This window comes from Protopterus annectens, chromosome 16.part0 (assembly GCF_019279795.1).
Source record: "Protopterus annectens isolate FY-2018-M chromosome 16.part0, PAN1.0, whole genome shotgun sequence".
NCBI classification, from domain to species: domain Eukaryota; kingdom Metazoa; phylum Chordata; order Ceratodontiformes; family Protopteridae; genus Protopterus; species Protopterus annectens.
In genome coordinates, this window is record NC_056750.1 from 224,550,695 (window position 1) to 224,563,962 (window position 13,268).

Sequence of the window (13,268 nt, forward strand, 5' to 3'; positions counted from 1 at the left end):
CCAACTCTGAGATTGCACTAGAGTGAGGGAAATGGTACATTTTCCATTTTGCACCATATGGCATTCTCCATTCAAAATGTTCAAAGTTTCAAAACTTCGATCTTATGGTCTCAACCTTTTGCAGTTCAAAGTTGTGAAACTTTGAGCTTGTGAAAGAAATCTGGGACAAATGAGATTAATAAACTGGGACTATCTGACATCAGTCAGATTGTAGCACTGATGAAGGAAAGACAGATAGTTGTAGATACGGAATTACAGAAGTCGGCACCTTTTATATGATGTGGAACTCTCAACAGGCAAAGAACTGATGGAATCAGCTATGTAATACACTGCAGAGTGATCGACCTTTTGAAATAAGCTGAATGGGACTGGAAATTGTCTTTCTGAGGTCAAAACAGGAAATCAGTGTTATAAAGTAAATCAAAGAGTTCCGGCAAGTATGGTGCTGGCAGTGAGGGTAAAGACTTAGCTAGGTAACAGCTGCAATGTTAATGAAGAGAAATGGGCTATAAATTGTGAGCAAAGAAAATGTGAATAATAGAGACACAATTCTTTACAAGCGAGGAAAAGCAAAGAAGTAGACAAAAATAATAATAAAAATAAAAAGATATAATGTTAACTAAAATGGATAGGAGAAGGAGAAGAAGTTTGTTTTGTGAGTGAAAAAATTACCAGAGATATTATTCAGAACTGATTATTTGTCAAAGCAGAGATGAAATGTCTGCAAATAGTAAAACTGAGATGTGTCTATACAATGACACATATCAATATATGCTGTATTTGTGTAGGCAAAACTGTAATAGAAATATTTTAAGAATAAATACATTTTTTCTGTAACCTGGGTTTCGTTGGCTGTAGGTATGAGCTCCTGCCCCATTGTACATTGCATCTCCTTGTTACTGAGTAGTATGATTATTTCATAGTGGAGGCACTAACTGACATCATGTCTACAACACCTTCTTCTAACTGCCTGACACATTTCCACTGCTCACACATTGCTTATTCCTTGCCTTATAATCTACAAAAGAGTGATGTATCTGAACTGCTTCTCACATTCCTTCTTGTGTCTTAAAATGTTCTGATTTTCCAAACTATTGCCAAGCTTGAGAAGTGAAACCCAGAATCTTACTGCAGTGTTCTTAATGACTTAGGCACGTATTATGCTGTCCTTTTCGCCCCATTAATATGTTTTCTTGTCCATGAATTTATTTATTTATCTTATTCTGCAAATTCACTAGTTTTATCCGTATCTCATATTTCAGAAAGCACATCCTGATCTCGTGTCCGGTGCACAAGAAGCGAGGATTTAAAAAAGATACTTCATTTCCATGGCATTATTGAGTAATTCGAGAAGCAATATTAACTCTTGTTGTATAATTACCTGCTTTTAAATAAATCCCTGTACTTCTGAGATGAACACGATAGCCTTTTTTTTTGGGGGGGGGGGATTCTTATGAACATCATAAGCTACATGCTTTGCCTAATACATATTAAGCATTATTATTTGGGAACTGTTATTCCATTATGAAGTTAAAACAGTTAAGAATGAATGTGTTTAATGTTTAATGCCAAAAACAATGAAACTCTTAAAATTCCTAGCAAAACAATGTTTGGACTGGAGATGTTTGGTCCTACACATAAAATACAAGCAATTTTAGTGCCAAAGGCTCTGAAGTATTCTTTATATATTTACGGTTGCCAAACTGACTCCTTTCTTCTGAGTTAATGTACTTTTACATTTCAGTATAACTTTAAAATATGTTAACATATGAAAGGTGCTACAGAAAGAGCAATTCACTGACAAATGCTAAGACAGTTCTGCTTGTTATGTTTTCTGTCATTCTCCTGTAAAACCACTAGGTGGTGATGGTAAGCCAAAGAAGAGTTAACAGGACTGATTCTGTTTTGTTGAATAACTTTTCTGATTGGCTGAGGATCTTCTAAACAGAGACAAATTCCTCCCACAAATATGCTCTTTGATGTTAGGTTCTCATATTAGTGCTGGATAACAGACTGCATGCTGCTTCTTGTTTTAGAATAAAAACAACATGATCTCGAACAGAATTGGAGTATTTTTCCTGTCATTAATTATAACTGTATTACTTTCAGGTTTGAGATCTTCAATTATTTACTAAAAATTAATCATTTTTGCATTGTGTTTCTTGTCTGTTATTAAGTAAACATTCTACTTATAGACTATACGTAGTTAATATGTATCTCAAAGGATAGCTTTTTCTCTTTATTTTTTCTATTCAATTCTTCAGGTGGAGAATGTGTAAACACAGTAACTCAGCCCCAACATGTGGAAGTCTCAGAAGAAAAAGCAGCTACAATTACCTGCAATCATTCTATCACAACATATGACAGTATCCAGTGGTATGTTCAGAAGTTTCGGCAAAGTCCAACTTTCATAATTCAGAGCTTTGACAAACATAAAAGTGAAAAAGGATTTACAGCAGATACTGACCGAAGCTCATTGACTGCAAACCTTACCATAATGCATGTAACAGCTGCAGATACAGATGCTGTGTATTACTGTGCTGTGAGTGACACAGTAGGATAACACATAGCAACAGGAATATCATAAACCTCTTGGTTTCACAGTATGCATTGCTCTGCATATACTGGTGCATGCTTTTCCACAGTGTCAAAATAATGACAACAAACCATTCTGTGCATACTAAATATTATTGCTGCTAAAAAAGAACCCATTTAAGTCTTATTTTGATTGCATTAAGGTTATTTATCAACCCCTCTCAATATATAGGAGCTTGTAAAGTACTGTTTCACTGCCATTTTGCAAAGTAGTAAAAACAGCCATTGAAAGATTATACAGCATTTTAACACAAATTGTTTATAATGGATATACTGAGTGTGGCACAGTGGTACAGCAATTAGTGTTGCCACTTCACAGCAAGAGATTCCTAGTTCAATTCTCGGCTGAGATGCCTTCTGTGTGGAGCCTGCATGTCCTCCCTGTGTTCACATGGGTTTCCTCCAGGTGCTCCAGTTTCCTCTAACATTCCAAAGACATGCAGCAGGTAGACTGGACATTCCAAATAGGTCCTAGGTGTGAGTGCATGATATAGATGAACTATCACAGCAGGGCTAGCTGCCTGGCAGTGTAAACCCTGGCTCTAGATGATTGTCACTGTTGAAGTGACACCACGACCCCATGTGAAAAAATGGGAAAAGGGGTTGAGGATGGATGGATGGAAACTGAGTTGTTATACCCAGAGTATTAGAGGCAAAACAGTATTCTTTATATGTGCAGACACTAAGTCTGCTTTAGCAATAAAATAGAGAAAAACAGTGGAGTGAATTATATAGTTTCTCCTCTTGACAGTTTTCTTTAGATAACTTAACATATGATCACCTCCTATATTCTTTGTAGCTGTGATGAAAAATATATTGGTTTCAAATCCTACACATTGTCTTATTGTTGTAGACTGATACTAAAGGATTTTGAGCAGAAAATGGAATTCTGCAATATATTTTTAACTCAACATATAATACGCAAGCAATCATGCCCAACATGGTTTGTGTTATTCTGTAACTACTGCACACCTATGGGGTGGTCTGAGGCCTGCCGACACAGATCGAGTGGCTTTACACCCTTGGAAGGCCATTATTTTCACAATAACACACATCCTGGAGGGCATTATTGCACTTTGAGAAAGGTTAAATTGTTTTGTATTTTTTTTTTTTGTAGTTGGTATAAACCTTGGCTCTAGATGATTGTCACTGCTGCAGTGATACCCTGACCCCATGTGCAAGAATGGGAAAAAGGTTTGTGGAGGGATGGATGGCTGGCTATATATTTTTTTTAATATTTGTTTTATTTAAAATAGTTCCTCCACCTAATTCATACTTGCTGTAGTATACATACATGTTGATGGAAGAAGCATTTTACATCCAAAATATACATTTGCTGAGTATTTGATGTCTACACACATTCTCTATTATACAAACAAACATTCAGAAGCAGTGCACCTTTAAAAACACATGATTAAAATCAATTAATAATGCTAGCCATTAAAAGTTTTTACCTCCATACTGTTCAACTGTTCAGATTTTCAAAGACTGTTCAGATTTTTAACATGTTTTTTAGTCAGTTCCTCATATTTTTTTTTTTTGGTTTGCAGACAAATCATTGGGAATTGAAGTCATTAAATAATGGCACACATCTGAGTTTCAGATTCCATTTCCTTCAGAAAATGCATTCTAACAAATCCTGTTATTCTAGCTACCTTCAACTTTTAGTCAGAAGAGAGGTACTACCTTCAAATGATTTCTTGGTCCCCATTTCACCTAGTATCCAAAACATAATGATGTTAGGCATATTTTAGTGTCTAATTGAGGGATGTGTCTCAAAATCACTTGTGATACTGTCATGTAATAGTGTCAAGGTACTCCAAAATGTCTGTATCTCTAGAAAGTTGTGTGCAATCAGTTACAACTTTTCTGCTTTATACAATTGATGCATAGGCGAGCTATGAAACATAGGGAATGCTAAGAATACATATACGTTAAGCTAATTTTTGTGATTATGACTGCTTTCAGACAGTCTGTGCCTGCTGGCTGACTTGAGCAGGCCTACCTTATGTCATCATACAGGTAGAAGCAATCAGTACAAACTGTAAAGATGGTTGAAGAATAATTATGTTACCTGCATAATTATAACCTACTCTATTCAAAAGATCAATTAAGTGTACATTTATTAAACCATTTTCTTCTGAAAAATATGCATTGCAAAAAAAAAAAATCAAAAGGCACATGCCGTATTGTGACCAGTAGACATAATGCATATGCAAGAGAATGTCCCCCTAATATGAATGGAACATGTAACAACAATACTTAGCTTCCTACCCACCAGGATCTGTGGCATTGAGGGATAAAACTTTAACTATGACCCAGAACACTTGGTCCAAGTAGTAATGGGTGCTAGAAGGGCCAGTTGAGGGCATGATAGCAAAGGTGTTAATACAAGTTGCCTCTCCTAGGGGAGGGATACGTGATTCCAGCTGGCTGATCACAATCATACAAGTAGAAACTTGCACAACACCAAAATATCCAAGAACAGGGACATGAACTTCATGCTACCAACCCAATGATGGCAACCTTCCTTACGCGTGTGTAGGAGTACACATGTTCGTGTTGATGGTACAGTATATGTCCAGGTTGCTGTGAGGGTTCATACCAACCACATGCAGGTAGAGGTTATGGCTTAATAGAAATGTCCTCATAGTCCGTAGCAAGATGAAGTGGCCTCTAATGGAATTGTGGATGCCTGGCCTTTGATGTAATTGTGGATGTCATGGAATTAGTTCAGTCACAAAATATGGATGGCCAAAGTTTGGGGCAGTAAAGCTTAACTCAGACCATAGGGTTAATGGCATTGCCTGTCATTTGGTGACATATGGATGGTTGCCACAGATAAAGGCACTCCTCCATGGCTGTCTTGTCATTGGTCCTCTCTAGTCAGCAATCTATCCTCACTGGTAGTCCTATGTGGAATGATGCATTGGTGGGAATGACAGTGTGAGTTGAATGAGAGGAGGATGATATCAGGAGAGGAAAAAAATCATATAAAAATACAGAAATATGTTATTGCCTGCTGAAGACAAATTTTAATTGCTGTTGAGCAAACCTCAGTGTTTACACCTGCCTCCATTTATTTTGTGTTATTGTTCAGGCTTATTATAACAATCTTTGTATTAGAATATGATAGTCAGTAGTATATGCTGCGGGAAGGTTAGTACAATAATTATGTTTAAATATATGTTTAAAACCTTTTCTTCACTAAATAACACATTATAACCTTGGACAAAATAGCAAAAAACGTCTTTCCTTATCTGCAAAAACCAAATGAGTAATTTCATTTTGCGGGTTAGAATATAACTTATTCTCACATCACTGAACCATTAGGAAGACATTTCCAGTTTTCTTCCAACAGTTTAAAGGTAGTTTGGCTACTCTTAACATCTATTGTTACTACTTTTTAACAGTTTAAAGGTAGTTTGGCTACTCTTAACATCTATTGTTACTACTTTTTAACAGTTTAAAGGTAGTTTGGCTACTCTTAACATCTATTGTTACTACTTTTTAACAGTTTAAAGGCAGTTTGGCTACTCTTAACATCTATTGTTACTACTTTTAACAGTTTAAAGGTAGTTTGGCTACTCTTAACATCTACTTTTACTACTTTTTAACAGTTTAAAGGTAGTTTGGCTACTCTTAACATCTATTGTTACTACTTTTTAACAGTTTAAAGGCAGTTTGGCTACTCTTAACATCTATTGTTACTACTTTTTAACAGTTTAAAGGTAGTTTGGCTACTCTTAACATCTACTTTTACTACTTTTTAACAGTTTAAAGGTAGTTTGGCTACTCTTAACATCTATTGTTACTACTTTTTAACAGTTTAAAGGTAGTTTGGCTACTCTTAACATCTATTGTTACTACTTTTACCAATTTTTTTTGGCATTGACATGGACTGAAAAAGCTACGAGAATGATCAGTTCACTCAGTCAATTAGCAATTAATTAAATAAAGCAGAAAAGCTTACCCATGCACACTAATTTTTAATGCATTATTAGTGAACGACTAATAATATTCTCTTTCTTTGTTCTTAGATATTATTACTACTATCTGTGTACTTTTGCTATGTCTGTACTTCTTTTTCTGTGAAGTTTGTTTTTTTTTTCTTCTTGGTTTGGTAGTAAGTAACAAGTCTTCACCTGTATCCAGTCATTAGTATAATGAGTTAATTGCATTTATTAAATTATTGATGGTCTTTCCTGCTTTTCAGTCATTAATGTTTCTTAGTTCTTACAATGGTATCTGTATGCTTCACATATACATTTACAACATGTATCAAATCTTATGGCCGATCAAGCAAACAATGAAACTTAACACTCTGTCAGAATTCTCATCCAGGACCATGCTTGTTACCTCCTTTATATTATAGCATGTATTTATATTACTGTCTAAAAGTATCAGTAAATTATATGATTTAATTGGCACCTGCTGTATGGCCACTGCATGTCCCCCCTCTTTCATAGCTGTTCTCTTTGTTTACTTTTCTTTTATCCAATAAGAAGATGGCTGAATTATCACTCCTCCAAATTACCTCAGAGGTGTACATGCTGAGTTCAGGGGCAGACTCTTCCTGCATGACACCCTAAAATGGATAAAGTGGGAAGTCAAAAATGAATGAATGAATGAATGAATGAATGAATGAATTTTATTTATTTATTTTTATTTTATTTTACATTTGTTGACTGGGATAGTCTGAGTGGATTCATGTCCATTTTCAGCGGAGGCCCTGGGAGAAAAGCTCCAAGGTAGACAGACTAGACAAGGCAATAGATTCATATTACAGAGACAAAAATTACAAATACAGTGAAGACATATACAGGTATAATATTTACAGAGAATTCTTTGAAAAGTAAAATTAGACAAGTTCACAGGTATAGTTATCGCTGGTTACAGTCAGGGGAAAAAATTAACATTGACAGGTATTAAATTATTATATACATTCATGATGCTGGTTAGCCAGGCTTGTTACATTGGCAGAGCCAGTTTAGTGCCAGATGTTGTTTGAGTTTGGCTTTAAATTGGCGCAGGGAGGAGAGCAAGGTAATGTCCGCTGGAAGTTGATTCTAGGCTCTGCTTGCAGAGTTTGCAAAGAGGGCATCCCCAGCTGTGTTATTAGTTTTGATCGTTTGAATTAGAAGTTTGTTCGAGGATCTAAGCAGTATCTGATTGTTATGGGAGGGGGTGATAATATTTCTAAGAGCTGGTGTATCATCTGGATTATAGAGAATTTTATTAGCTATGATAAGAAGGTTATATTGGGTTAGACTGGGAAGCTCTAGCCACCCAAGCTATTTGAGGTTGATGCAGTGGTGTGTTCTTAATGGCAGGCCAGTGGCAAACCTGCCAATGTGATTGCAACAGGTAGACAGTCTGTTTAGTGCTGACTTATTTAGATTAGAGAAAAGGAGGGAAGAATATATAAGTGTTGAAATTAGGTGAGAGAGGGCTATGGCAATCCTGGCTGAAGGGGTTAGAAAGGCTTTTATTCTATACAATGATCCACATTTTTTATTGATGTTGTTTATTAATTGATTGACATGTAGTTCAAATTTTAGGTTATTGTCAATAATAACACCTAGTAGTTTTGTAGAGGGGTCGGGGGAGATAACAGTACCATCCTTTGCATTAATGATGAAGGTAAAAGTAGCAGACCTTTGTGTCGGTAAAATAACAGCATTTTAGGTTTTTGGGATTTAATAATAGTCGACGTTCAGTGAGCCAGTTTTCTACAGTATCAAAGGTGGACTGGGTAGCAGTCCTCAAGTCTGATGGAGATGTAGCTGAACCAATCAGGGTGGAGTCATCAGTGTATTGGATGCAACTGATGTTTGGGATGACAGTGTATAAGTCATTAATTAAAATGGAGAACAATAGAGGCCCTAATATGGAGCCTTGTGGTACTCCAAGGGTGTTTGGTAGTAGGCTAGAGAACTTGTTCTACCAGATAACAGCCTGTTGCCTCCCAATGAGGTAGGATCTAAACCATAGAAGGGCTTTAGAATATAGATAGAAGGTTTACAGGGTACGTAACAGTAGCTGGTGATCTACCATGTCAAATGCCTTGGAGAGATCCAAGAACAGGGCAGTGGAGATGTGATTATTTTTACTGTTATTGTTTGTGGTGTTTGTAAAGGCCAGTAAGGCTGAAGTCGTACTGTGGTGTGGACGAAGCCGTGTTGCGTATCAACCATGAGGTGATTTTGGAGGGTCTGTATTACATCGTCGAACTCACAGGAATTCGAATGATGTAATATCAAACTGTTAAGTTCGAAACCCAAAAAGTTCGAAAACACAGAACAGAGATTTTTTCCCAGGGGAAAAAAAATCACTGTTCCGGTACAAAAAAAAAAAAAAAACCACATACACTTTAAACTTAAACTAATGTGGGGGGCTTACACTACCCACACCCCCCCTACTTAAATATGCCAACTCTGAGATCGCACCACAGTGAAAGAAATAGCAAAGCCATGAAAACGGCCCACCGTTTTCTTTCCCTGGAAAAAAAAAATCGGTGTTCCGTGGCTTTGCTATTTCCATGTTTCGAACATTTGGGTTCAAAATTACAATGTTCGAACTCCTATGAGTTCAACTTTGTAATATAGACCTGATTTTGGATTAGTTGGTGCATGAGTTGTTTGTGAGTACATTTTTCCATTATTTTTTCCAGTGGAGAAAGTATAGCTCTTGGTCTTTAATTGGAGAATTCAGTGGAGAAACCTCCCTTATGTAGTGGGATAACATAGGATGTTTTCCAAATGGTGGGAATTTTTGCCTCTGCTATGGTATGGTTAATTAGCATTGATATTGGATAGGCTATGGCATCAGCTTAGTTTTGAAGGTATTCAGCAATGAGTTGGTCAGGAAATACAATGGCGGGTTTTAATTTTTTAATAAGGGTATGGATGAGTGATGTGGCACTGGTTGGAAGCTAAATGAGAGTTGATTTAAAGGGGTGGTACTGTCAGGGCCAGGAGAGCTAGGAGTTAGTTGACTGGCTAGGGTTTGAATTGTTTCAGTAAAGAAATGGTTAAATTTGTCTGAGACTTCCTCAGGGGATATATCAATGGTAACAGTGGGGATGGGAGTAGATGTTTTTCCCTGATGAAGTAGCTTATTCAGACCAGCCCAGAACTTCTGAGGATTGTTCTGGTTAACTGTCTGTAAACTACAGTAGTATTGTTTTTTGTCATTTAGAATTGATTTTTTAGTATCATTTCTAGCTTGCCTGTATTAAACATTATCCAGGGGATCTTTAGTGGAGCGCCATCGGGCCCATAATTTGTTTCTATTATTGATTTTTTGCCTGGACTCTTTAGTAAGCCATGGTGCAGTATTTGCTTTTGTTCGCTTTGAGCAGACAGGTGCATGCAGATCAAGGATTTCAAGAAATTTAGTGTTAAACTATACTACTGCCTCCTCTAGAGGGAGGTGTTTTAGTATAGACTAGTTGCAGGAGATAAGTTCCTGTTGGAATTTGGCCAGGTCAAAGTCTTTATTGTGTCTGACTTTTCTGAGTATGGGTGATTGTGGGTTTATGTCTTTTTGCTTAACTACGTAAGTGAGGAGGTGGTCACTTAGGTCAACAGGAAGGATACCCACAGTGTACAGTTGGGGATTGCTATTTACAAGCACCCAGTCGAGGACACTTTCTTTTTGGTTGGGTTTACTTAGCCTGGTGGGGTGGTTATGGTTTGTGTAAATGCATGCAGATTGATGTGGGTCGAAGGAGGTTCTGTGTAACAGGTGCCACAGTCTATGTTAAGGTCTCCAAGTAATAGAGTTTCTTGGGGGTGATGACATGATAGCCAGTGAAGGGGGTCCTCAAGTGTGACTATGTTATTGCCCGGGGGGATATACATGCAGTTGATGTTGATGCATTTACTTTTGTTAAGCTGCAATCTAGTGTCAATAATCTCAGTTATTAATCTGAGGTGGTTGATTAACATCTCTGGTCGCATTCAACTCAGATTTGTAGAGTATAGCTACCCCAACGCCCTTCCTGTTAACACGATCTAGCCTGTGTATATCATACCCAGGAGATAACACTTCATTGTCAGTAGTGTTAGGCTTTAACCAGGTCTCAGATAGACAGAGTATCTCAGGGGAGTGGACAGCGAGGACAGTATGCAGTTCATGTACCTTGTTATTAATGTTCCTAATATTGAGATGACAGGCCAGGAGAGAGTTAGTTGGTCTGCTGGTTCTAGTTAGATGGCTTAGGTTACAGTTAGAGGGTATATTTATCCAAGGTGGAGGGGCCTGGGTTGGGGTGAATGTCACCACCGATTATGATGATGGGTCTATATTTAGTGATAAGCCTCAGGAGTTTATTTAAGAGTTTATAATATTGTCTAGGTCTGGAGCTAGTTTGCCAGGGGTTGGTATGCTGGAGGAGTATACAAGGGGTTAAGTTGTTCCCATTGTTATAGATATGGCTGAAGGTGGGATGTTTTATAGTGTGGTGATAGTATGGCCATTAGGGTACTGATAACCAACAAGCAAGTGGTTTTCATATAGGGTGAGTACATAAATGGCTAGCAGAATGGGTATTACATAGTAATGGGACATTATGAGAGAAGGAGAACAGTAGTTAGGATTGGTTGTTAGACTGATACTACAGTAGAAGGAGTACTTAGTAATATAGAGGTATTTGAGTGGGAGGAGAGAGTGTGTTAGGTGATAGCTGATAGGAAGGAAGAACAGGGTGGAAAGGGAGTAGAGGATAAAAGATGATAGGATAATTGAAACGGATGTGGTTAAGTATCTATAAATGTAGAGGTACTGGGGGTGGATGGAATTTGGGGGCAGGGGGAGTTGCGGAGCGAGCCCGAGCACAGTGAGGGCGAGTGGAGCAGGGCTAATACAGACTCCAAGTGTTTTCTAAGGTGTTGGTAACTATATGGTATTGTTTTAAGCTGATTGTACACTGTATTTGTTTTATGCTGTATTTATAGACTGTATTTTACACTCATTATATACTAGGTTTATACTATAATTTATATACATGCAGGGCTTTTGGTGAATACAGGTTATGGGTTCAGAGTATGATATTCAGGGCTATAAGAGGGAAACATTAAGTAAAAACATACAATATACAGGGATTAGTTTCAGGCTAAGAACTAATGCAAGGGAGAAACTAGCAATTTAAAAACAAGGAGAGAGTCAAAATGAATGAATGCAGGAATATTCAGAACCACTTTTTGGTACCACCAAGGATATATTTGACAAACTGAAAGAGATGTAACATCACAACAAGAGTGAGAAATTGTCACAATACATGCTGTAACTGAGTGAAGATTAGACCATGCTGGGAACTGTTTACAACAAGACCTGCTGCATTATTATAACCATGGATTCTGCCTGAGACAATACCTACCAGGCTATCAGGCACTGCTGGGCACAAGCCTCTCCTAGATAGCATAAGTACTAGAAGTGACCATGCACTGGGATGTTTTTATGGGTGTTGATTACCTTTGCATTGTTATAACTAGTGTTGCATGGTGTAAATTTATTCTTGTTAGAGCAGAGTTGTGAAGTCTGTTTCACCTGAGTAGCTCACACTGTGTGCTAGCCAGTGGGAACCTTTCTGAAGTTCCCTTCCATGTCTCCTAAGCCAGTTTACTGTGTTATCCTATCTATACCTGCTGTACTGCATTTGCCTTTCTTACACCACTATTTAAATATTATTTTTCATCCTAACAACATTGTCAAATATTTTTTTCCAATTTGCATCTTTGTTCAAAAACAGTTATCATTTTTCCATGACTAATGGTTTCTTGGACACTACACAGTTATCAAATGTAAATAAATAAATAAATAAATATTCTGTAGTTTCCCCTCTTTGCAGCAGTGTTGAAGTAATTATTTGCCTTACAATAGCACTGCTCAAGAAACTGTAGCTCCCAAATCTGCATTGTTATAATGTCTGCATTTATACAATGAAATTGCATTATAATATATTGTTTTTTTATATTGAGGCACTGACTTTTTCTCCTTTTTCAGAATTAAGAAATCATGGCCACCATGCCTCCATTGTTCTGCCATAATGTAATATGGTGTTGTGGGCTGTATATGTCATACTGCACTTCTATTAATTATTAATTGTACTAATAGTGCACTATTCAGCAGTGGTACAGTAGTAGCGTTGTTACCTCACAGTAAGAGGTTCTCCCATTCGATTCTCAGCTTGGGTTGGGAGTGCCTAATGTGTGAAGTCTGCATGTCCTCCCTGCAGTTGGGTAGCATTCGAAAGACATGCGTGCATAAATGGGCATGCCTTCGTTGAAGGTTAGGCGTCGAACTGGCACCTCGGCATTGTGTAAAAATCTACTGCCAATCATTAGTGGACCAGAGTTCCATGGGGCGACCCCTTACTGGGAAAAAGCCGAAAGAACAACAACAACTAATACTGCACTATTTACAGCTATGTTTAGTGTATATGTCATACTGCACTTCTTTTAATTATTAATTGTACTAATACTGTACTATTTACAGCCATGTTTAGTGTATATGTCATACTGCACTTCTGTTAATTATTAATTGTACTAATACTGTACTATTTACAGCCCTGTTTACTGTATATGTCATTCTGCACTTCTAATTATTAATTGTACTAATACTGTACTATTTACAGCCCTATTTACTGTATATGTCATACTGCATATCTA

At 37.2% G+C, this 13,268-nt stretch overlaps 1 gene segment (V, D, J or C); it reads left to right on the forward strand.

Annotated features, from left to right (window-relative positions):
- The first annotated feature begins 2,008 nt into the window (after positions 1 to 2,008).
- Positions 2,009 to 2,798, forward strand: LOC122790780. The segment is given in 2 exon segments: positions 2,009 to 2,109; positions 2,265 to 2,798. Coding segments are annotated over 2 exon segments (360 nt in total).
- The last annotated feature ends 10,470 nt before the right edge of the window (positions 2,799 to 13,268 follow it).